The 26962-nt window shown below is 33.1% G+C and overlaps 1 protein-coding gene across 1 annotated transcript in view; it reads left to right on the top strand.

The window, feature by feature from the left end:
- The window catches only part of Ccser1 (coiled-coil serine rich protein 1), a 1108363-nt gene extending 1081732 nt beyond the window's left edge, over positions 1 to 26631 (top strand). The window contains exon 11 of the mRNA XM_034511175.2: positions 23642 to 26631. Coding sequence (XP_034367066.1) covers positions 23642 to 24124 — 483 coding nt within the window. The 3' untranslated portion in view covers positions 24125 to 26631. The remainder of the gene's footprint in view (positions 1 to 23641) is intronic.
- Positions 26632 to 26962: the final 331 nt, after the last annotated feature.

Raw genomic sequence — 26962 nt, forward strand, 5'->3', positions numbered from 1 at the left:
TCAGGAATATACATATACATATACACACATATACACACATACACACACATACACATATATGTATATATATTTAGAAATTTTACAAATATAATATATGAGACATACACACACATACATGTCTAGACGTGTGTGTACTTCAGCCAGCCTGAGGTTGAATGTAAGTGATAAGACAAAGCAAAGATTATTACTGGTCACCCATATCATCTACTGTAGTAGTAGTGCCAGAATTTAGGAAGAGATAAATCTGTGTGGGTAAGGGCTTGGAGGTGAACAGGTGTAGCTAATGCATGTGTGTGAATATACAATATTTAAGTAATAAAATATATTTTTGCACCACAGAATGAAGGATAAAACTATTATTCCTACTGCTCAGATTTTCCCCTATTTAATAATGATCATAATTATTTCCTAGTTTTTTTTTTATGGTAGTGTTCTGATAAACAGGGCACCCTTTCATGTAGTTCATCCAAAGGGGCTACCAAGATGACAATTTAACTGTACATTCAAAATTATTTAGGCCCATATTTAATTACATGGATTCTATGCCGGCACATTTTAATTTATTCGACTTCATTAGAGCAGTTTCATTACTTAATTAGGCTTCAAATAAATTATATTTTAAATATTAAAGGGAGAAGGGAGTTGACAGTTTCAATGAGCTTAGGACTGCCCTGCTCATGTTTTCAGTGTTTAGAAAGTAGGAGTAAATAACTTCTGTCACATATTTTAATGTCAAAATTACTTTCTTTTGTTACCAATGAAGTTAAAATCTCTTGATATGAGAAAAAAATGTATGTTAAAAGTTAAAATACTACTGTTTTCCTGAGAAATGTCTAGGAGAATTTTTTAACATGAACTTTCTAGTTCTTAAAATTGCATTATTGTAATGCTGCCCTTAAAACCATTATGCAATGGTTTATACCATGTTCTGCACTGGATAGCATTGTTTTCAGAGTATTCTACCTCAAGCTGTTGTGTGCACCCTATATAGAACAAGGCCTATCCTTCACTTTTACAAAGGGAACAGCTGTTGTCCTACAAGACAGTGCCAACTTCAAACCTCAAGCAACTGGAGGCATGATGTCTTGACTGATGATTGAAGATTCTTTGTCTGGCCAAAACTGGGCTAGAGAAGCCCAGTTAACATTAAGTTACAATCAGTCTCTAACAACAGTTATCCTACTTGAAGTTTATATTAACTCTTTCTTCAGAAGCACAAATACAGTAACTGGAACCAGAGTTCCAGCAGTTTTATAGCCTCTCACATACAGTGTCTCCCAGTAGGATTTAGTAAAAAGACTAAGGGAGACCCACACCCGGGCTTTCCTAACAAACACAATGTATACAGCTTTAAAACCCCATTTTGCTTTATCTCCATGAGAAAACAATGAATGCATTTTTGGTATATAATTGTGAGAGTAGGTTTTGGATATGCATTTTGGTTACATGGAAGTTGCTCTTTCTTACTTGTGGAGCTTTTTCTGATCTTTCTGCTTTGCACATATAGTACAGACACATGGACAGAATCAATATTTTTTCTTTTTGCTATAAGATATAGGATGGTTTTTCCTTTTCATAAAGCTAATACATATAGCAACTAGTTTGATAATAAGCACTATTCTTAGCAGTTTTATATATCACTTAAAAATATAAATATGTCTACATTTTGAGAAGTAAGCTTAACCCACAGAGACCAGGAAATAAAATACAATGTTAACTACTTTAATTGAACCTAATTACTAAGTAAAATATATTCTACAGCCAATTGTTAAACCAAGCCAACTTCAGGCCAAATGTATTTTATACATGTGACACTAGATTGCCTGTGACAGATGGCAATGTGTTTGACATCAGCTGCGTACATAATCTACACAGCTTCTTATCTCCTGAAAAAAAAAAAACCCTAATCCATCAATATTTCTTAGAATGACAGGTTTCAGTGGACTATAATATCTTATGTTTAAAGTTAAGGAGGATAAGTTTCATGTATTTATGGATGTGATGCTGGTTAATTATCTACATAGTCTATGAAATGCATTGTATAAATACACATAATACATTTAAAAATTTACTAAATGAGTTTAGATTAGTTTCAGTGCACAATATAGATCAATATGAAACTCCATAAAGTGTTTTTAACGTTAATTCTTGTGCTCTTGAAGTTAGTGCAAATTAAAATGCCATCCACACTTCCAGAGGGTCAGTATAAATTGCATATTTAATTTAACTTAAAAATCTCCTTAGTAAATATACTACTTGGTAAAAATGTAAAATATGTTCATGGGTTTAAAAATCAGATTTTCAAGTTTCAATATGATAGCATATACAGTTATGCAGTTAAAAGTGTTAATATTGAGCACATTTTCAAGTAGACAATATGTCTTTAAATACTATAAACAGACTGAAGGCTGATTACTTACTTGCTCTATATGGATAATCCAATCCATTAAACACTGATACAGTTTCCAAATATTCTACTCAAATGCAGAGCATGTTAGCAGTCATTCTAACAAAGAAGTAAATGACAAAGAGGAAATAATTTTGCTTCTACACAAGTATTATTTCCAATTTGCTTCATGGTTATCATATGTTTTAGTGAAGGCACTCAAAATTAGCCACCTGCCATTCTCTCAAGCATTGCAGTGTGCATGTTTTCAATTATAGTCTGCAACTTCTGTTCATAAACTTTGTGCTTTATGACTCTTATTTTCTTTTCAGCTGCTTTTACAAAAGCAGAAACCTGGGACTTTCCCAATCTAAGAGATTGGACTAATATAACCTTAGCATATAAGTTCCAGGATTTCATTGTTGGTCTTAGAATGATGAACATATTTTGTATACATTCACTGAATCATGAACTATGGCAATTACGGAAATGAAAACGATAGATTAGATAGAACAGTTTTCTCTGTTCTTCTAAATTCCTATGTATAATTACTGAACTATGACTCATTCTTTGTATGCCCGACAGAGAACTAGCAATCGAAAAATACCAAACTGATTCATTAGAGGTATCATAATAACTGTGGTCTTGGGTGGAATTCTCAAAGCAAAAGTGAAGTCTCTTATTCCTGAAACATGCATATGCCACAACAAGAAATTACTTCAGCAAAAGCTCTACCGACAATTAGCATTTCAGTGGTGCATGTTTGCGCCTCACTGTCCAAATCATTTCCATTTCCCTGTTTAGTTTTAAGGAGTTGCTTCAGAGTGGCTGACATTTTCTACCAAATTCTAAAGCTTAAAGAAAATGTCAAGATAGAATCAACCTCAATAATTTTTTTAGATAAGTATGATGACAGTTGTTGAGGACCTTAAAATGAATGGCCTGTTACCTAAAATACAAAGTCATCACTAATGCCATTCAAGGCTTTCCTCCCAGTCTTATCGAAAAGTCACTCCACCACATTCTGCTTTCCAGCTCAATGTTTACAGCACCTCTATGGATTTCTCTTTAAAAAATTCCTTCATTCTCCATTTTAGATCAAAACATTGTTCATAAAGTTCCTATATCCCTATGGAAATCCTCTGTGTTTTCCACTATGCAAAGTTTAGTCATTATAGAGACCAGCCATGATGCTTTCCACTTTCTTTGCAGGCCTCACTCTTTAAATATATTAAAAGCAAGTACTGAATACTGCAGCATCCTCACAATTACTGTACTTATATCTCATATAACTAAACAATGTTTTTTTTTTTTAAAAAAAAACACTTTGTGTGTAAACACCCTAAACATATGATCTCTGTGGTCACAGTTGTGTAAATAATGTCAGTAGCTTGCCAATTGGAATCATTCATAGAAAGTACTGAGCCACAGACATTATGTTCCTAAGTTTAGCTATGTTTAGTTAAAGTAGACAATAACTTTATATTGTGGATTCTCCTTTTTATGTTTAAAATTATTTTCATATACCTTAATAATTACAATACCTAAAGCCAAATATTTCTATATATCAAATTAAAAATTTATTTTGATATCTTTATCATGGCATTCCTTGAGCAATACAGAAATATATTTCATTTTTTAATGTTTGAAAGCAAATCTTCTACATCAGACATGTGGTAGATACAAACTATAACTGTATGGAGTAAACACAGTTTCTTTTCTTGTAATTTGTAAAATAGGATTAAGAAAAGATTTGGCAGGAGATTGCAATAAAGTAAGAAGATAACTATTTTTAATGGGTTGTACATTATGTTTTTGTAATTGTTTCCAAAATGCTCACTTGTTTTAGAGAGTCTTAGAATTGGGAGTTGGTGGAACCGTTGCGAGGTACAGCCTATTATGTGAAATCTGGGTTACTGAAATAAATAATATTTAAATGATAAAAAAAAGTTTAAAGTTTTCTAAATGCAGACAAGAAAAGCATTAAATTTTAATATTTAGTATTAGTAATTAATTTAATAGATAATATTTTAAAAACAGGTTAGAAAGAAATTTGTAAATTAAGAAAAGTTAACAGCATTCATTATTGGACTCCTGAACACAAAGCAATAGAAGATATTAAAGGGTATTAGCCACTCATTAAGACAACTAAGCAAAAGAAACAGTCATATCTAGGGATGAATATGTCAAGTGGTTATCCAAAAACAAATGTCAACCTTAAAAACCTATGCACACACAAAAATTAAAAAAAAAAAAAGAAAAAAAACCCTATGCACATGAGCAAGAACATAGAGCCTGGGTAGGTTATAGCTGTGTATTTAGGAATATACACATATAAGACAACTATTAAACTAAAGGGTGACCATGAATTTAAAAGAGAGACAGTGTGTGGGTGGTGTGGGGAGGGTTATTACATGAGAATTTTTTTAAGAGCAAAAAGGAGGGACATGACTTAATTATAATCTCAAAAAAGTAAAAAAAAAAAAAAAAGTAAAAAAAAAATTCTGGAGAACATTGAGAAAGCACAGTGGGCAAAAGCAATAGGCTAGAAAGTCTTTTGACCCAAGTTTCATACACTGAATCCTCATAAAGACTGAAGAAGAGAAGTGGCTATACCACCAGTTCTGAGAAGGAAAGAAATGAGTGTGTTTGATAGACTACTTGAACAGAAAGAATAGCCAGGATGCTTAAATACTTACTCTGCGTATTTTTTATGAAACACATAATCATCGGCCTGTGGCAACTCTGTCCTTATTTTGGATGCCAGACATGTCTAAAGTATGCCTATTATATAAGCATATGGTAATTATAGACTAATCTTTCTATGAGTACAAACAGTCAAGAAGTTTCATCTCCTACAGTTTATTTTTATTAGTCACAGGGAAAAGGGCTTTCCCCAGCAGATTTTCAGGAAAACTGTAGCAACAGTTGCTATTTTAAAACATGTAGTGTACAATTTATCAAATTTAGCTATGTAGTAAAACATAAAAAGAGAAAAGCAAGTTCTTATGAACTGTTCCTTTGAGCCTCCTTATCAATTAATATTATTTAGCCAACAAGTGTGAGGGTACTGGCTTATTTCTACAGAGGTGCTGAACCTTCCAGGCGGACTCTGCATTTGTCTGTGTTTTGGTGTAGGAGATTTTTGTAAGCCAGTATTGAATAAGTAATAGAGAAAGACTCAGATTGTTAGAAAAAAACGATGTGGAGAGGCTTCAGATGCAATCCAAAATCAATGCAGTCAAGTGCTTTTAAACTGGATGACATGTTACTCTTCCTCTCAGTGACATCCTGTGCTGGATCAATGTGCTGGATACAAAGAGGCATGAAACAGAGATTCCATGGTGAGCAGTTGACATGGTTACAAATGGACTTACTAAAGAGATGAATTAAATGGAATTGGTAAATTTGATCTGCAGTTCTATAAACTCTTAGTCAAGAAATTCTGATAAAATTGACAAATAATAGTGATTGTAATTTTAGTTTTAATTTGTGGCAGAATCTCCCAACTTTGGTACTCTTGACATAAAAGTTAGCCAGCTCTCCTTCTGAAGACCTTACCTCTTCATACTGACATTCTTGGTTTCTAGTATTTGTGCCACAATCTTCATTTGAGGATGATATTTTCCTTAAATTAACCTTAGAGAAATGGTTTCATATGTAAAAGCACTTGCTGTTGTTGCAGAAGTCCATAGCACACACATGGAAACTAAAAATCATCTGTAATTACAGTGTTAGATCATCAGATGCTGATGTCCTCTTTGGCCTCCAGGGTCAATGCACTTTGTGGTACACAGACATATACACAGGCAAAACACTCACATATAAAAAATAAAGATAAATATTTATTAAAAGTTTCCTAAGAAGCAAAACTGTTGAGAAACTCAAGAAATACTGTTAACTCATAGATAGAAATCAAAGTTGATACATATAGATATACTGTAGGAAAGGAATATTCAACAGGAACATTAAGTTCAAGAAGAAAATTACAAAACACCCAGTGTTGTTTACTTTAACTCTTATACTTTAGCAGATATTTTGGTTTTATATGTATATTTCATGCCCACATTTATTTTTTAAAATAAACTATTTGGTGCAAATGGGTAAATATTGTGCAAGAAATAACTCTATGATGAATTATTTCATAACCATCCCATTATTTTGACCATACATATATTAGCCATCAAACCTAGGACCACAAGTATGCTTGGGAATTACTCTATCACTGGTTAAAAAAATACTGCCAAGTATTCAGATCATGACAAACCTGTAAAGCTTTGTAAGTTGTCAATGTAAGTCATATCCTGAAAGGATTATTTTAATGCCAGATTCATATATAGTTAAAATAGTTCTTCAAATACTTGAAATAAATTTTTTTAAAAAGTCACCTTTCTGTAGCTCTAGTAAATCACACTTGAGAATCAGTGTTGCATTACTGTTTATTGAGAAACTAAAGGAGGTAAGTTTTACAAATGATTGTAGCCTAAAGTCTGATTACAGCAGCATTTCATATTCTATTCAAATTTTTCTTCTTTGAAAAGTTAGTGATTTTACAAGGAGTCATTTTTCTTACTCCCTTATACTCTTGGTCTGCCTTTCTCCTCTCTTCTTTCACTAGCACTCATTTACAGAATGAAATTACTTACATGATAGTTACTTGAAATTACTCAGATGATAGTTATATCAAAATATACTCTATGTCTAAGGATTCTAAGAAGTTAATATTTTTCTAGAGATCAAAGCTCACAGAAGAATTAGAGTTAGATTTTTTTAAACATTGTCAGCCTTATCAAAGGTTACACTGAACAATACATATTTTGTGCATGAACTTTCACAGTAAGTACAGAGTTCTAAAACATAGAATGTAGTCATCTCTTGTGAGTTACAGAGAGGAACAGATGCAATGTATACTAAGTGTACCTTGTCTGGAGGGAAGAATGCAGCAATGCAAATACATTCAATTTCCAGTATGAAATTAGGGAGTAAATTGCCTGTAATAGGAGAGGAGGAGATGAAGAAATGATTCACAGGGTTATTCCTCAGAACAAGATGCGGAATATTCTGGATACTTCAATGTTGTCAATATATTCCAGATTATTTATGAAATGTTCATAGCAGCTTTTTTTAAATCAAAACAAAACAAATATGTCACATGTGTTATATAATAAAGAAAAATTATGCACAAGACTGTATCAGGGACAACTATTGGCCTGTATACTGTATAAAAATCAACACAACAAATGTTCCCTTGCTGCTGCAATCAGAACTGCTATGCTCCTGGCACCCATGGATCCACATTGTGGGACTGGATGCTACAATCTCTGTTATTCTTGAACCCTATTAGACAACCCTATTAAACCCTATTAGTTTTAAGAAACAGAATAAATTTCCAGATGAAATGTTTATGGTTCTTTGGACTTTTAGCACATTAAATTATTTGTGAAAAAGCCTGATCTTAAACAATATATGAATGATTTAAACAATATATGAATAATAATATTCATATATTGTTTAAATCATTCATATATTGTTTAAGATGATTTAATTATTTTATTTTATTTATTTTAATATATTGTTTAAGGTGATTTTAAACAATATATGAATATTATCTCAGTGATGAAATAGAAATACTTTTTGGAGAACACTGCACCCCACCATGTTCAAGACCCTGATCTTGTAAGAAAACTCCTTGCTGTAATATAGAAGAATATTTTGTAAACAAGCAATTCTATTTTTTCTGAGCTGTCATTTATTCATATTATCACTAAATATCAAAAAAGTTATTCTTATACACAAATCCTACAAAAAAGTCACATTTGATCTCAAAACACAGGGATTGTAATTAAATATACGTGACTGGACATTTTTATCAGGCAGAATTCAAATTTATTTCACATTGTTATAATTTTAATGCTTTTTTATTCTTTAACTGTATACAAATCCCATTTACTTACTGATGATTTTTATTTTAGTGCTTTAATTTTTCTAGAAGTTTAAATTTTTAAATTAATTTTATGTGAGAGATTTAAAGCTATTATAATGTGGAGATTTATATATGACCACCAAAGATTATGCTTTTTTATTTTTTACCACCAGCTAAGGCTTTATGGCGCCTTACTTCAGACATTATGACCCCAGATTGATCAATATCATTTACTCCATTAAACTACGCATGCCACTGTTTGCCTATGCTAATTGACGCTCATAAGTCTTCATTTGATTGAAAATCACACACTTCTTAAATTTTAAACTAAAATCCTACCTAATGTAGATAATTTATATATGTGTGTGTGTGTGTGTGTGTGTTGTGTGTGTGTGTGTATTTCATGTTTTTGTACTCTACCTCTACATGAACATACATCATACTTCACCTTAGCAAGAATATATATAATGTTAAATCCATATGTATATTTATTAAAGAAAATTAAGAAAGGTAGTTGATACATATCTTGAAAGATCTGTTAGCTCATGCAGAGAATTTGTGTCTCCTTAAAATTTGTCAGTAAACTATTGAGAGCGTTCAGTGTCATAATTAAATTACATTCAAATATCCCTAGGGAAGTCACTGGCCCACTGTGAAGACAAGATCTAATCCTGAATTGGGTCTGCTTTCAACCTTGGTCTGAGAATTCTTTTTGAAGTAAACCACAATCAAGGAAGAGACCAATGACTACCAAAGGGCTGATATGTGACTGAGAACTTGACCCTAAATTAATCGTCTTTGTCATTGTTGCACCTCCACCACTGTTCAGGGTCCATCACAGGAAAAGTTGAAAGAATGTAAGAACTGTAGGATGGGGAGGTGGGCAGTGAAATACTTTCTTTTTGATTTAACTCATGGCCTCACATCACATCTGGTTCCCTGCTCCAGATATATGTGAGTCTAATCCAGCTAGAATTTCTATATAAATGCAAGAGATTAATCTTCACACCCCATTTCCTACTAACAAGCATTGGCTATAACTGGCAGTTGTTAAGTGCTGATGGAAGACAGAATCACTTGTCTCATCAGGTATACCCATTGCTAATCTTTAAATTGTCTTGTGAATTTTTACAAACCAATTGTTTCTTGGAAGATGCAAAACCCAAGCATACTTATTCTATATCATAGATAGTCTGTGATAGACCAAAGTACAGATATCACTAAAGTTCAGTTTGTTAAACCAGTGAGTTTTATTGGAGTTATTTACAAGATAATAGATGTAGGGTTATGTAAAGGATCAGATATTACCAAAGACAGCTATTTAACCAAAGCCTACCCCAGTATGTGTGACAGCTTACAAAAAATCTAGAAATCTGAAGCACAGTACACACTCCACAGGTAAGTCAAAAATTTGGAGAGTGTACTTTCCAGCTCTCAGTTGGTCTGAACCTCTTCCTGGAATCTCAGCTGGTCTATTTTCTTCTAGGCACTTTGGTTTGTTTCTGCTACTTTTTAACTTCTGTGTGGTTAGTTCCTATTTTCCACCACCCTGCTTGACCTCTGCTTATTTGGGGGTTAGACTAAGAAGGGTACTTAGCAGTCTTTTCTGTTTGTATTCTCATGGAGATAGAAGATCCTAGAGGATCTGACCACTTTCAGGGAATTCCTGAAGCTACTTTAAGTTGTTTTCTTCTTGCCTTGGGAAAGCACCGCACTATCTATATACAGATGTTCTTAACTAAGTAGATAGAGTTCTTCATAGCACCACTGTTGGCTGCTGTGCCTTTGAGTATATTCAATAAACTTGTTTACAAATACAGAAAATAAGACTAGAGAAACGATACAAAATTTGTAGTATGTGATATTGTGATGCTATAAATAATAAAGATATGCCAGAATTTTAGATAAAGGTGATTTACTCCACTTAAAGTAAATCTTAGGCAAGAGGTAATAAAGTATGGCAAAATTCATTTTTCTTGTATCCTTGGAGTTATTCAGGTGGAAATAAAACCAATCATCACTGGGATGGTTAAAGGGAGATGGGAGTTGAAGCAAGCAAGAAAGGATTCCTTTTGTAGACATGGTGCACAGTGATTACTGTAACTGTAGCACCCCTTGTTCCACTGAATCTAGCCTTTATCTCAGTAGTATTTATCATTTTATCAACTTCCTTACCACTTAATTTGAAAGTAGTTTTGTTTCTAAAACAAAACCATATTTTATTTCTGAGGTGGCATGTTTAACTTTGAAATTCTAGTTTGCATTGGCATTTTTTGCATATTCTCCTTAAGGACGTATGGGTATATGAATAAATAGAAGGATAAATTGTTAACTTAAAAAAAAAGAACTAGAGATACCTACATGGTAGTGTGGTACATTTGTTTCAGTTTTCTCAGTGCTGGTTTTGTTTTTTGACATTACTCACTGTTCCTTCACCATGGATACCTATAAGATATTGTCTAAGTAGCTTCACATAACACATACTGTATTGATTTTGCTTCCGGAGAAAATCACCTACTACCTGGTATGACTGCCAAACTGTGTCATTAATATAAAAGCCCTGTCTTTAGGCCAGGATAAGGACTCATCTCAGCCTTATAATTCAATAAGAGGCCCATATCTGAAGCCAGAAAAAAAAGAAAAAATACATCTCCCAACTCTAAACAGCTTCATTAAGAAGACTGAAAATTGTCTTTCATATGCTAACAACTTGCTACAGTGAGTGACCTTGATGATAAGTTATTCTCTACCTCCAGTGAAATGAGCCTATTTAAACCAGATTAGATTATATTAAAGGCAGGTTTATTGGGAAACTACTCTCAAATGGGTAAGTTCATTGGCCCCAAGGGCCAAGGCAAAATGTCTCCATGGGGAAAGAGGAGGAGGGGAGGAAAAAAAGAGAAAAAGGTGTAATAGAAAAGAGTGAAGGGGAAATGAGCTAATGAGAGACCAAAATGTCTGGATTATGTAGGAAAAGAGCCTCTAGGGGAAGGGCAGTGTAGCCCTTGGCTGGAAATTTCAGGAATGGGAGCAGGGTAAGCCAGGTAGGGACCTAGGGATGCTGGGAGGACCTAGAGGCCAGGTCTGCTATGGTATGCCTCAATCCTTTGTCTGAAACCAAATACCTAGAGTCACACTGTGTTAGAACAGAACAGGAGAATAGAAGGAACAACATTTGCAGTCTATAAACACACACCACTATATTTCTTTTCTCATAACTGAGCAACAAAAACTTACTAAACACTGTATTATCTATTCAGTCAATAGTTTCATCTCACGGACGATATAAAGTTATCTTCATAGGTCATGAGTTTTATTTAAATAGTATGATATCTACCATGTATAAGTAATATTCCATTATTGATCTTTTCTGTTTTTTAGACTTGTGCCTTATATTAAATGTAGCACTCTTGTCTATGTTTTAGATGAAAGATAAAGACTGCATATAAACATTAAAAAATATAGGGTATCTGTAGGATATATAAATTGACTAATTGATGACTTGATGATTTTTATCATCTGGGAATCATTAATACAATCTAGATGCTGTTTTCCATGTTAAAAAAATCAAAGAATTAAAATACATTCTCATTGTAACCTTCATTTTATCATACATTCTTTGTTATTAAATACAAAATTGGAAATGTTCATATTTTCAATGAGTAAGAGTTTGATATTCAAAACTACTAAAAAGACAGTGATTGACACCAATAAAATGAAAATAATTGAACATAATTATTTAGATCTTAGCAATTTATATATTTCATCTGACTCTCATTATATTTTATGCTTTGTTGATTTCTTTCTATTTAAAAATCAATTTTAGATCTTTTTCAGGATGACTAACTTTGAAGCTGTTGGCCCATCTGTTTATTCTTTGTTAAGCAGCCTTTTTGAGGTTACTCTGAAATTGTAAGAGAAGTGATTTGCTTTGATAAAAAAAAAAAAAGGGTTTTCAAAGGAAAAATAGCTTCATAATTTCTTTTTGCACTCGATAATGAGTTGTTTCTAACACCCACAAAATTCATCATAAGTAGAAAAAAAGGTTAGTTATTTAAAAATTGCTATTATTAAGTAAATCTTTTATCTTCAAGGCTCAATTCTTTATGGAGTGAAAGTGTGCATTTTGAAATTTCATGCTTCTTTTAAAAAATGTTTATAACATATGCACAATGATATCTTGACCATAAGTTTGCATGCCATAATTTCTTTTTTTGCTGTATCTTATTATTTATTCTGTATAAAAACATTTCAGAAAAGCTGGAGAGAAAATGGATATTAGTTTATTTCAAATCCCCTGCATATTTTTTATTTCTATGTACACATTCATAATGTTCTTTTGATGTTGCAAAAGCTTTGAAGTTTTTAACTATATCAAGTCACCGGATCATCAACAGAAAATACAAGTTCTTGTAGTCATCACTTTATTGTTCTATGCACATCCCCAGAATTTTAATTTTGTCTGTTTTCCTTTAAATTGTACAAGCTTCTAAAAAATAGCAGAGCCATTTAAGGCTTACACACTCTATGAGGATGTAAAAATTCTGTTAAAAAGATGTATCATGTGGCATTAGTTTAAACATAACAAAACTCTTAAAATAGCTAAATTCTCCAAACAATATTATGAACCATGATCAGAGATTCCAGGAATGCCCTTCATTGATATGATGCTTCATTCCAACAGTTCTTTCTGCTCAAAGTTATTCTTGGGACAGGAGCTGAAATATGATTCAGACATACTGGTATCTATTTATGGTATGACTTTAACATCACTCTTAAATAATCTTGATATACCAATATATTCTGTGCATTTACAATTCTCATAATGCTTTAACTGTCTTTGACTAAATAGATTGCAAATATTAGATTGCAAAATATGAACAAATGACAAAGTTTATTAGTTGGCTTTTCTCAAAGAAATCTAGCTGCAAATTATGCATATTGCACAATTATATTTTACCCAATAAGTTAAAACAGAATAAATAAAGGACAATTAATAGAACATGACAACTTAATTCAAACATGATATTACAGTATGAGGAAGATTATATGTGAATATATTAATATGCTACATTTTTAAGAATTTCATCCATGACTACAGTGTTTACAGCATTTCTTTCCTACATTTTTCCTTCCAATGGTTCTTATATCTTCCTTGACTCACTCTCAACTATAAGATATCTTCTCTTTAAATTATTATTAAAGTGAACTGGAAGCCTTCTATTTGAGGACTAGTTCTCAGAGCAGACAAATGAGCTTTGTATTACTTATATCCAAAGATAAGTATAGTTCTCAGCCCACATCAAAAATAGTTTCTTTGGGCAGTAGACAGAGGCCATTGAATAAATCACAATTCATCAAAATGCAGAGTAGTGTGGGGAACAGACAGAAGGCGGCTGTCATCCTTGCAGCCATCTTGAGCCATATACCCTGACAATAGATTTGATTACATTAGCCTACAACAGCTGAGCACACTCTGATAACATCTTGTTTTATATACCCAGGATTTTCCCTTGTGTGTGTGTGACTTAAAGGTGTGACTTAAAGGCGTGACTTAAAAAGGTGTGATTCAAGAAGTGAGACTTATAAAAGGTGAGAGGCAGACAGAAGAGGGGATTGGAAACTTGGACCTTAGAGGCACTAGGGACTAGGAACTAGGGACTAGGAACTCAAGAGTTGGGACTTGAACTAGGAAGGAGGAATTTGGAAAGAGGAAAGAAGAGAGACTTGAGAATAAATGGGACTAAAGCACACTCTGTCTGGTCTCCATTCTTCACATCTGCCCTCACTCTCTCTCTTGCTGACCCAGGGACTGTAGCAGCAGTACAAGCCAGAACAATTTAGCCCCCCAAAACTTGAAGCAGTGTGGACTCTAACAATTTTGGCCCCCAGGCTTTTGGCAGTATGGGTTCCAACATTTGTCAGAGTGGTCCTCGACAGAGTAGAACTGATTATGAGTTCTAATCCACATTTAATATAGCTACAAAATAACCCACATACTAAATTTTTAGAGGACAGCATAAATGTGTGTGGGTGGTTGGGGGAAACTGTACATCTAAAGAACTAGGACACCTCCTGGGAAGTGAATTTTCTCTATATCACAAGAAGCTGTGCCCATAAAATCTCAGAAATAGGAATATGTAAACAATACCTGTACAATTACAACTCCATTTATATTCAACATGGATGAGAGAGGTGTCACATGGGCCTTGATGAAGAGCTACAAGTAATTAATAGTTGCTGAGAGAAAAGAGCCAGTCTTTTTAAGGGATTAGTCTCCTTAAAGATTACTTAATCTTAAGAAGTTAACCTAAACACATATACAAAATAGATGAACAACAACAAATAAGCAATAATAAAAAGAACTTATCATATGCCATTTATGAATTCATGTATGTATGTATGTATGTATGTAACATTAACAGTTAAAGAATAAGCAGCCACAAGACAACAAGTATCCCAATTATAAATAGGACACAGAACTGAGCAGAGAGTTCTCAAAGAATGAGGCATAAATTAATGAGAAACTATTAAAATTTTAATATCCTTAACAATTAAGAAAATGTGATTTAAAACTACTCTAAAATGTCATCTTTTCCCAGTCAAAGTACTAAGATCAATAAGACAAATGATGACCCATAATAGGGAGATTCAGGGGAAGGGAAACCCATTTATTGCTGGTGGAAGTATAAACTGGTACAGTCACTGTGGGAATCTATTTATAAGATTTTAGGGCATTTAAGAGTAGATTTACATCCAGATCTAGCTCTACCAGTTTTAGGTGTATGCCCAAAGAACTCTGCATTTTATTGAAGAGATATGGGATCATTCATGTTCACTGATGCTCTATTCATAATAGTCAGAAATTAGAAGTTACCTAGGTACAGATATCTTTCAGAACAGTATTCCCCTGAATACATATGCTTCTGTGTCATCCCCTTCCCCACATCCTGCATTTTTGTGTTTATAACCCCTGTGTTAAAAAGTAAAAATTACGATTTGATAATAAAAAAAAAGAAAAAAAGAAGTAACCTAGGTCTTCATCATCTGATGAATGGATAAGAAAAATATGATACATTTACACAATCGGATATTATTCAGGTGTTAGGAAAATAAAATTGTCAAACTATATGTAAATGAGTGAATACAGAAAAATTCTCTCTTAGTGAGGCAACGCTGTCTCAAAGTAACAAATATTGTGTGTCTTCTCTGAATATGAATGTTAGCTTTTAAGCTCTCAATATGTGTGCTACAATCCATGTAACCACAGAAGTCAGATACACATTTAGTGATCAGAAGAAGGAGAGAAAACAATATATTGTTAAGAAGAAAAAAAACTAAAATAGGAGTATTAAAAGGAGAGAGTATGGGAGCCTAGGGAACAGGAAGAAAAATGATGAGGGACAACTAACATTAAACACCAGTTGGGGAGGGAACACAGGGAAACCTACTAGTATAGAAGCTTGCAAGATGCATGTATATAAAAAAGGACACAAAATACAGTGACCATATAATGAGGGAGATGATGCCCTATGGAAGTATCCCATGCCACCAAGTTCTTTACCACAAAGCCCTCCACCACTGGGTCCTATTTTAAACAATTGCTCTAGGAAATGGCTTTCTTAAATTTCATTATAACTATAGAGGATTATCCTGAGTGGGTCAACACACACACACACACACACACACACACACACACACACACCTCTTTATTTAAAGACAACTTGATATTATTTCAGAATTTAGATCTATTCAGAGTTCATGTGCTCTAGCTTCAGGAATAGAACAGTTCAGTGTATTCCCAGTTGTTTATGGAGAACCTGGTAATTTTTCACTTCTCATGAAGATAGCAAAATGCTAATTTTCTTGGGACCAAGTTTTTGCTTAACCTTGTTAACCTTCACCTTGCTGACAATGTATTTCCCTCTATCCCTCCTTGAGTTCTAAATTTTCTCAAGATGATGTAGTATCTCTTAAAGGATTTCAGAGTGTTCCAAGCTCAGCAAATGGCTTTACCTGAGACTTTTCTCCTTCCATGCCTCTTATTAATTTGTGCAAACTTTAAAAAACAAACTTGCCAGTTGCAGTGTTGAAGGTTTCTTTTATCTTTTTAATTTTTATTAGATATTTTATTTATTTACATTTCAGATGTTATTTCCATTCCTCCCTCATTAGCCCCCATCCCATCTTTCCTCCTTTTTTTGCTTTTATACTGTTTAATTTCATGCAGGTAATGAGGTCAATTCTAGGTTGAGGAACTAGCAATACAATAAATGCAAATAGTCAAGGAACAAGCAAGACAATAAATACAAATAGTCAAAGAACAAACAAGGTAATACAATTCCATGAACACTCCCATGGTCACTGTTTCTAAGGGCTTATCAGAATGACCAAAATATCTGAGCCAACTTCCCTGTCCTAGCCCAAAGTCATTTTTATGTCTGAAGACTATTTCCTTGTTTTAGCCTAAGATTTAGATTCCTGCCTGAAATTACTTCTTTGTTCTAGTCTAAGATTTAGATTCTTGCCTGATATTACTTCTTTGTTCTAGCCTAATGTCAGATTTCTGCCTGAAGTCCACTTCTTTTTCCTTGGCCAATGTCATATTCCTGTGAAGGAACCCATTTCCTTGTCCTTGGCCCATGTCAGATTCTTGCCAAGCAGTTCCAAAAGTTCTCTGCCTCTTCCCCCATTTTTATTTCATGAACAAGACTGAGCTTATCTTAGGTTATTCTGCCAAGAATGTCTTCCTTACCCATCTTGGAATATGCATCATCAAAAGCAATGTACTTCTGTCTTTGGTTGGTAAGGCTCTGTGAAGAATCTTACCCATTCTTGACTTGCCAGACTTTTAAATTAATAACTCTGTCTGGAGGGTCCATTTTCAGCTTCAAGTCGCATGCTCTTGCTGCCAATATGTTGATGTTGTTAAAGACAAGCTTTAACATAATGGCCAGGAATAAAAGTAGTCCCAGGACACAAAGGGTTATCATGATCAAGGTTTCTTTTTGTGATCAATTGAATGCACTGTAGAAATTTTTGCTTACAAGGACTAAACAACCAACCAAAGAATACATATGGAGAGATCCATGGCTTCAGCTGCACATGTAGCAGAGGATGATCTTATCTGACATTAATGGAAGAGGAGGACCTTGATTCTGTGAAGGCCGGATGCCCTAGCTTAGGGGAATGCTAGGGTGGTGAATCAGGAGTGAATAGATGGGTCAGGGAGCACCCTCATAAAAACAGAAGAAAGGGGGGATGGGATAGGTAGTTGTTGGAGCTGGAACTGGGAATGGGGATAACAGTTGAAATGTAAATAAATAAAAATTTAAAAATTAAAGAAAAGAAAAAAAAAGCTATAACGATGTCTGGATAATATCTCTGTGGTAGGGTATTTCCAAGAACTTAAAAGTATTCTTTATCACCAAGAACAGATTATTGCACTCAAGACACAGGTAGCTGTAGAAGTATGTACCTTCCCAGGAGATGTGGGGACCACTGCAGAAAGTCTGTCCATCCATGCTGAGAGAATAGAGATAATCACATGACTTTAACAAATAGACCAAGTTATTGATATTTTGGGTAGTGACTAAAAACGAGGCACATTTCTGGAGAACCTTATTGGATCTCCTAAAAATATTACATGGAGAAAAATCAAAGTAGTTTCTTAGTTCAGTATAACTTATTTTGTTTCTTCTGTTCTCTTGCATTGAGAAAAGTTGTATGTTTACAGTCTTTGTTAGCACACTGAGTCAGACAGTGTATAATTATGCCTGTTGGGACCCATTGATTTCTTAGTCTGAGGAGAAAAGCTGTAAAGGAAATGCACCATATTGCATGCATTTTTAATTGCTATTACCAAGTAAGATTTTTGTTTATATATGTGTCTAACATCTATTAGTACAATGAGTTTGTTAAGTAAAAGTAATATTTAAAAAATTATTATACAACCCTAAGAAAGTACCTGACACTCACAGAGCCTAAGTTGTATTTAGAAATAAGCATATTAAAGGAGTATCAGTTTAATTTTACTCCTTTCATGGTTATGAATTATTAAAAACTGAAATAGAATCACATGTACTGGGCTTTTCCTTTTTAAACAACCATTTAATGTATGTATATATGTGTATATGTGAGTGTGTGTAAATGTTTGTATCTCTGTGTGTATGTGGTTGCAGTTGTGGCAGTGGTCTATAATTTTGTTTGTTTTATTTAAGATTCAAGATCTGCTTGGAATTTTATAAACACAAATATTTTCAGTAACTTATGAAACTTATTTTTTTCAGTAACTTATTTTTCAGTCTCTTTTCCTTAGCATCATTTTACATAATTTCAACTCTAACCTACCTAATAATGTCTAATTCAATTATCAGTAAAGAAATAAAAGAATATTAAGAAAAAAATAGAAAATCAGTGTGATCAAATTTTATAAGACAGACATTTGTGTTCTATAATAATATGTTACACAGTCAAGAAATCTATTTGGAAACCTATAGAGAGAAGTATCTAAAGTTTGTCTCCATGTATAAAAACATATGTTATGGGAAGTGCTATGCACAGGATCCTGCCAATCTATTTCATCGCAGTGTCAAGGGCATCCCACTAAGAAAAGTTTTAGCACCTACTAGAAATAGTAAAAGGAGACCTTTTAGAAAGTGGGAGGACCTGACTTTGCCTTCATAGACAGGAAAAATAACTCTGAATGTGGTGGATACTCTGAAAATATGTAGAGAACTACATATAAAACTCTCCCTTTATGGTATTGAAAACAGAGCCTAGCATGTATTTTAGGTACAAAATTGAGCATATGTGGTAAAATTACTTTTAAGTAAAGTGAAAAGTCTTCAACATAATCTAATATGTACTAAAATGGTATGACAAAAAAATTTAAAATAATTCATAAACATATAGTATAAAAATAAGATAATAAAAATGCCATAGACACTGCTTTATTAAATGAGCAATATTTTATTAAATGAGTATGCATGCTTGTATATGCATTCATCTTTTGAGGTAGGATCTTGCTATGGAGCTCATGCTTGCTCTAATTCACAATTGTCCTGCACTTTCCTTGAGTCTTAAAACTATAAACATGTGATGCTATACTCTCCATTTCAAATTACTTTTCACATAGCAATTATATTTTCCAATGCTTCAGACATGGCTACAGATTTTCAAATGTATGATATTTTGATTTTATAGATATGTTTTATTATATACTCTCATTAACTTAGGTGAACACAGAGGGCATATTATGGTCTGTCATTCACTTATGATACTGCCAGAAGTTGTGCTTTTAATGCTTATTTTGAAAATGAAGTTACCTACTCAAATTATTTTAATATTTTAAATAATGTTAAATGCCATTGAAGCTTGATTTTGGTTCATATGTGGCTGTTACTTTTAGAGTTCTCAAGGTTTTCTTTTGATATATCTGAATTTAATCTAGCCACTTTTATTCACATTTAGAGACTAAAGTGCTTGCAGGGGTTTTGAAAATATAGCACAAGATGCTATCATTTAAAGCAAAACAGATGACTGAGTTATAGATATTCTAATTAGAGTATTTTCTAAGCTCCCATTATTACCAAAGAAGTGTACCTCCATCTGTCAAAACTTTACACTGGGGAAAGAGATTAACACCTGCTCTTCCATGATCTTTTTTATTTAATTTATGTTAAACAGTATTGACAAAATGTCATTTAAAAGATTTATGTTTTAAATTCCATGATCTGTAATAGATTGATGTAATGTCATATTGCATTGGTGGTTATAAAAATTTTGTTATTTCTTCTGAGTATATATTGTACTTACATGATTTTTTGTGTGTGTGTGTGGTGTGAGACAGATACAACTAAAAAGACCAGAGGCTACAGAATGCATCCGAAGGTTTAGCATGTCTCTTTGAAAAATCTGCACTCATGTCATCTACTGTCTAGCAATGAAGATATATGTATACTTGTGTGTGTGTGTGTGTGTGTGTGTAGGACTTGAAACCTTAAGAATGAAGAAACTATCATCTTAAATAGATCGTCAAATTTAGGGGTAGCTATCAATGGGAAGAATATTCTATAATCAATAAACCATTTTAGCTAATGACCATAGCAATAGATTCTCTTCTAAAGACTTCTATAAGTATGGAGTATTCTGAGGATTATTTTACCTTTCATTAATTGAGCTACAAAATAAATGATTTATGTGTGTTTCATTTTGGGTTATTGCTTAAGAACATTTTCAAAACTTTCTTGATTGATATAAAAATTATTTTGTATATAAAAATTAAAGATAGAAAGGGAGTCTAAGCTTGATATTGGTGAGGTAACATTTAGTATTAAGTGCCTTTAATGTCATACTGTCTTCTAACATGCAAATCAAGCACTTTAGAACATCTATATACAAACAGACATATAAGTTATAATAGGTATTACACAGGTATAATAAATAAATATATATGGAATAAAATCATTAAAATAAACACAGGACTATTTAGTCATTGGCAGGTAGTAAAGAGAAATGGTTGCATTGAGACGCTGATTTTACCAATGTTACTCATGGCAACGCCATTGTTTTCTTGCTAGATGTCAAAGTGCAAAGATATAAGTTTACTGGTGGCTTTTTTTCTATAATCTCTTATTGACATATATGCTTATATTGAATTGGTTTTATGATATTTTCTTTCCCTTCCCTTCCTCTATTTTTAAAATGGTTATACAATATAGCCTGATATATTCCACCTCCCCCAACTCCTCCAGACATTCTCATACTCTCTTCCCATCTGAATCAAAACCATTTTTCCTTCTTGTTAGAAAACAAACAACAACAACAACAAGAAAAGCCATGTAAATACTACTACTACTACTACTAATATATAATAATAATAATAATAATAATAATAATAATAATAATATATAAATGACCATATCACCAGAAGATGTTTTCCATCATTTAATACACTGCTATTAACTCTGGATATCCCACATGCATTAGAGCTAAGTTGTACAAAGATAGATTTTGAGGAAAATTTAGGTAGTTTAGTTTTATTTTATTCTGGTTTGGTTTTATTTTTTAATTGACAGTTTGTTCTCTAAGGAGAGAGAGAGAGAGAGAGAGAGAGAGAATGCATAGTATTAGAGGAATGAGGAGGTATGGAGTATCTGGGAAGAGATCAGAAAGGGAAAACTGAAATCAGAATATCTATATCAAATATTATATGAAAAATATTTTCAATTAAAAAAGTAAATTTTTTAATTTGAAAAAAAATTTATTTCAGAAATATATATCAAAGAATTATTATCAGTTACATAGTAAGAAACATTATATTTTCTGACACATATATGTATATCAAAAAGGATTGATATATATATATATTTGTTAAATAAAGTGCGTAAAATATACAGTTTTCATTTTAGTGTTTTTATTTAATCTACTCTAATACTGAATTACAGAACACACACACACACAAAACACACAAACACACACACACGCACGCACGCACATACACATGTGTGTGCACACACATACACACACAAGCATTCCTTAACTCAGTTTCTGAGGATACTGATGACTGATAGCTTTCAATTATCTTTCCTTTGAAACATTTATTTCGACAGAATAAAAACACATAATCAAGATGAAAGCATTTCTTTGTCTAGAGATATCCAATAATGTCGTATAAAAGTGCCTTACTACCTTCTGTTTGAACGATCATAAAAAAAACTATTTCAGCTTCCCACCTGCCTGGCGATACACTAGCACAATTACTTGTGTGGAATTTACTCTCTCTTTTTACCTGACTCTGCATTTTCCACTCCTCTATAAGTATTGTTTAGAAAATATCTCCTAATAAATTTACTGTAACTATCTTTGATGAGATTTGTGTTCTTGTGAACCAACATTAATAATAAATATAAAATTACTAACATTAGGGAGAAATTACTTTTATATAGTAGATTCTTCAAAATGGTTTAGTTTCTAAAGAATGAAAAGAAAGCACTTATCAAAATAATTCATGTTATTTTATGTTTTTTTCCTCTTTTTTAATTATTATCATCCCTGTCGATAAAACATGTAATATGACTATTTTCATGGTACAATATTAGGTATTTTTACTTTTACATTTCTTTAATGTTCAAAATAATCCTTAATAAAGATATTGGTTGAATATAAATTTTCCATTTATGGATAAGAAAATTAGAAAAACTAAACTCTTTGTGGCCACTAAGAAGGTGTCTTATTTCAGTAGAGTTTCATATTAAATTTTAGGCTGTCTGAAGATAGGACAGGAGCTATGTCTTTTGTGAACAGAACTCAGTATATGCAGCATCTGCTCAATAAATGCTCAATAAAATGAATCATACTAATAAATGGATGCTACAACTCTTTGATCATTATATTATTGTGCCCTATGCTGTTTATGTCCATTGTAAGCTCCTTGGTGGTAAACATAACAGAACTTTTAAAAATTTTGATGTGTCAAGAGAAACTCATTTTAAATAAATGGAAATAAATGGTTTAACTATGCATTTTTGTATAATAATTGGAAAAGAGGTTTTATATCGTATCTTTTTGTGATAGATCCACTGTAGCTGCAGGTACCTGGCATGCACTAGACTTGTTTGCCTTTCTATGTATGTTTGTTAAAAACATATTAGATGTGACAATGTATCCTAGAAGGTCTAAAACAAGTCTATAAAGAGAATAATAACTATTTATTATGCTGTGTTTTTAAAGTAATGTTAGCAAGATCTTCATCAACATTCTTTACTTTCTCATAGGCAGCTCATGTAGAAACAAGTGAGCAAACAAATCGCCACAGAAACAAGGAATAATGTTTGTATCATTCATCTTAATTTAAACTCTCAACTTTGTATACACTCATCAAAACCATTTATTGTATCCCATACATATATGTAATTATGATTTGTCATGAAAATAATGCCAGTAGGAAGAGACACATTGCTAGGTTACTATTTATAGGTGTAAGAAATCATAAATCTGATAATTATGTACATTGGTTATATTTTACTATCTGTGTACATTGTTAAGGGATATATCAATGAGCAAGTAGTGGTCTTTTGTGCTAATCCATTACCTCAAACTCAGAAAGGTTTATTTTAAGATAAAACTGTAGAATTCAAAACTCAAAATGCCATTTCATGTCAATTGACCATTTAATACTGTCTAGAGTATTATAATACTTAGTGATTTAGTTTCGTGGAGAATTGTGCTCTATTTCTCACACTCATTGAGAAGGTTTGTACACAAGAGTTTAGTGATCATTTGTATATATACTGAACTTTTTAAGATGATTTTTCTTTTTTGTTTCACAGATTACACACAGAAATCGAACCATGAGCCAAAGTCACAGCATAAGGGACAGAAAAGCAATACATACTCCCACCGAGGACCGTTTTAGATACTCTACAGCTGACCAGACAAGTCCCTACAAGAACATCTGCCAACTCCCAGGTCTATGTCTAAGCAATTTCTTGAAGGACAAGGAATTAGGAGGAGTTATGAAACACACAAGGGGAAATCATGAAGCTGTCACTTCAGAAATGACTCAGAACTTGAGGACAACTATGGGACAGAGCTCTCTGAAGCCAGCAGCTAAGCCAGAAGGGCTGTCCATGTTCTCAGAAAAACCAAAGGACCCAGTGGCATTGTCTCGACAACACTCGACCTTCACAGGCAGATTTGGACAGCCACCCAGAGGACCTATCTCCTTACACACATACAGCAGGAAGAATGTTTTTCTCCACCACAATTTACATACAACAGAGTTCCAGACTCTGGGCCAGCATGATGGGTAGAAAGATCTATGCCCTGTTAACAATAGAGATGGCAACTATTCCGTATCTCATCTAAGAGTGGTCATGTCCATTTTACTACTATTATTTTTAGCTGTAAGCAAAGATTTATGGGCTTTTATTTTATTTCTAAGAATGACAGGCTGCATATATTCATTTGCTAGGTTGAATTGTTCAGAAGACTTTGATCTTTCTATGAAAACATACATGTATAATGAGTGGGATGATCTTGCCGGCTTATGTATTCTATAAGTTATTTATATTTTTTTCTGTATCACTTGCTAATATACATTGAAGTTTTGAGAAGTAATGTCAAATAGCTCTCTGTTTATGCTGTTGCTATAAAATAGGTTAGAAGAATGAGTATAGGAAGGAACTGTACAGTTTTAGATGACATAGTTGCTACAAAGAACAGAAAAAACTTAAAGCTTATACTAGGTGATGTGTTTGTTAGTGGAATGAGGCTTGTGTGCAAGTAACCTGAGATACCTTTGTCTCTCTATTACATACATTCAAGCTTGTGGAGCTGTTGGGAGGAAAGGACCATTTCTTTGGTTTTTGGAATGTTTAGTTACACTAGCTCACAAAGGATAGAAAGACACAGTTCTGCAACTCACAAGGTTTTGCTGTTTAGTTTTGTTTTGTTTTCCTACTGATACAGAAAGTATCAAAATATCACAGAATGAAGTGACAGTCAGAGCATAACTTTGCCAAATGATTATCATCATGGATAAAGACCATTTTCCTTTGAATTTCAAAGATTTAATATTCTAAAATATATATTCTTTTGCTATACCTTTTTTTTGTATTTTCAAAATATTCATTTATTTTTATATACATCTAGGTTTTCTTTACACTCATTGAGACATGATGTTTTAATTAATAAACAGAATGACTGGTTTGATTTGGATTTGTCTTTGTAACTTTTATATAAAATGCTGGCTACACACTCAACTAGATTTTCAACAAAATATGAAATACATGAACTTTGGCAATTGGATCTACAAAATAAATCTCTAACCAAGATGCTTCAGTCTCATTTGGTAGCAAATATTAGTCTTTGACATGTCAGGTCTAATATTTTGCATATTTAAGTGTATAAGAGAGAGATCAAAAGAGCTAAATAGAAGCATCATGCTCTTTTAGTATGAGTATCATATGACCGTTTCCTTAGAGAAAGTTCAGGGCTAGTAACTATTTACATTCAGTATAGTGGATGTAATGAAAGTATCAAACCCAGTGCATGTGCTGTTTCTCATGCATTTTCTAATAGACATCAGCATGCACAAATGAGACGAACACAGGGGAAGTGACGTGGCAGTTTTAGCATGCCATTTGACTAAGCTGCTAATAATAGAGTTACAATGAACATGCATCGTCTAATATAAAAATATATTTGAACTCTACATTTTGGGGGAGAATCCTGAGCTGCCCCTACCAGCTTTAATCATTGAAGTTTGGCTATGCTTGTACATCATGCAAGCTTGCTTTTGTTTTATAAGTCTTTAGAAATCTGCTAAAGAGAAAAAGGCACTGCACCTTGCTGCCTAACACTCCCAACATCCTCCAGAAGCTGCAAAAGTCATGTGGATGTGCATTATGAGCTGGATAATATTTGCAAAATTATAAAAAATAAAGATTAGTTGTAGAATTCAGCTTGATTTGTATTGAAAGTTGGTTTCTATTGTTAGAATATTTTAAAACTGTAAATACCCAAGCATGATAAACAAAACATTTTTTTTCCTCCAGGATATGGAAAAATATGCAAGGAAATAAGTAATGTTTTTCATTTGCATTTTGACATTTATAGTTATGTTTTCTTGGAAGATAGCTTTTGAATTATACTTTGTAAGAAATAATCTATTTAAAATATCCTGTCATTTAATAGACATTTTAAGAGATGTTTTAAACACTAGTATTTTCTTGACAAACCTTTTTTAAACTGAAACATTCAAAAAGAAACCCTGGGATAACCTGCTCAATTTTGAAAGGAAGGGTATTTTTGGAACAATCACCTTAAGACTGTTCTGTATCAGTATTTTCATCCGTGTTCTAGTTTCAATGTAATACCCTGTATGACTCAGGCCTGGAGAAGGTGCAAGCCCATGATGTTAGTGCAGGCCAGGAATAATAGCATGGGGTTCTTTCAGAAGTTCCTCTGTGTGGCTAAGTCTTTACAAACTCGTGTGGGCATTCTTTCAGTGAACTGATTTCTTTGTACTAAAATCTCTAGTTTTCTAAGCCTGTTCCACATATTAAACAGTTTTATACATTTCTCCAAGGTGGTACATATCCAAAGACATGATGCCAGGGAAAAAAGTGCTTGTTTTTCTGACAAAACAATGGTCTCCTCCTTTTTCTTCTTTGCATGTATTTGTGTAGCTAATCTGAATACCCATGTAACACTTTTGCTGCAGACTCTTTTCAACACTGGGTGTAGAAGAGTCATTCCTTGAAGAAGAATTGTGTCTACCTGAAATAAACTATTCCCACTTTTGTAACCACTGGAATACGTAGTTTTCTTTCTATAGAGTCTACTGTTGTGTTTTCTAGATTTTATTTATTTATTTTTATTGGATATTTTATTTATTTACATATCAAATGTTATCCCCTGTCCCAGTTTTCCCTCCAGAAACCTCCTATCCCATCCCCCTTCCCCTACTTGTATGAGGGTGCTCCCCTACCCACCCATCCACCAACCAACTCCCGCCTTCTTGCCCTGGCATTCCTCTGGCAACCAGCCTTCACAGGACCAAGGGCCTTTCTTTCCATTGATGCTGACAAAATCATCCTTTGCTACATATGCGACTGGAGCCATGGGTACACTTTGGTTGGTCGTTT

Source organism: Arvicanthis niloticus, chromosome 9 (assembly GCF_011762505.2).
Source record: "Arvicanthis niloticus isolate mArvNil1 chromosome 9, mArvNil1.pat.X, whole genome shotgun sequence".
Classification (NCBI taxonomy): Eukaryota; Metazoa; Chordata; class Mammalia; order Rodentia; family Muridae; genus Arvicanthis; species Arvicanthis niloticus.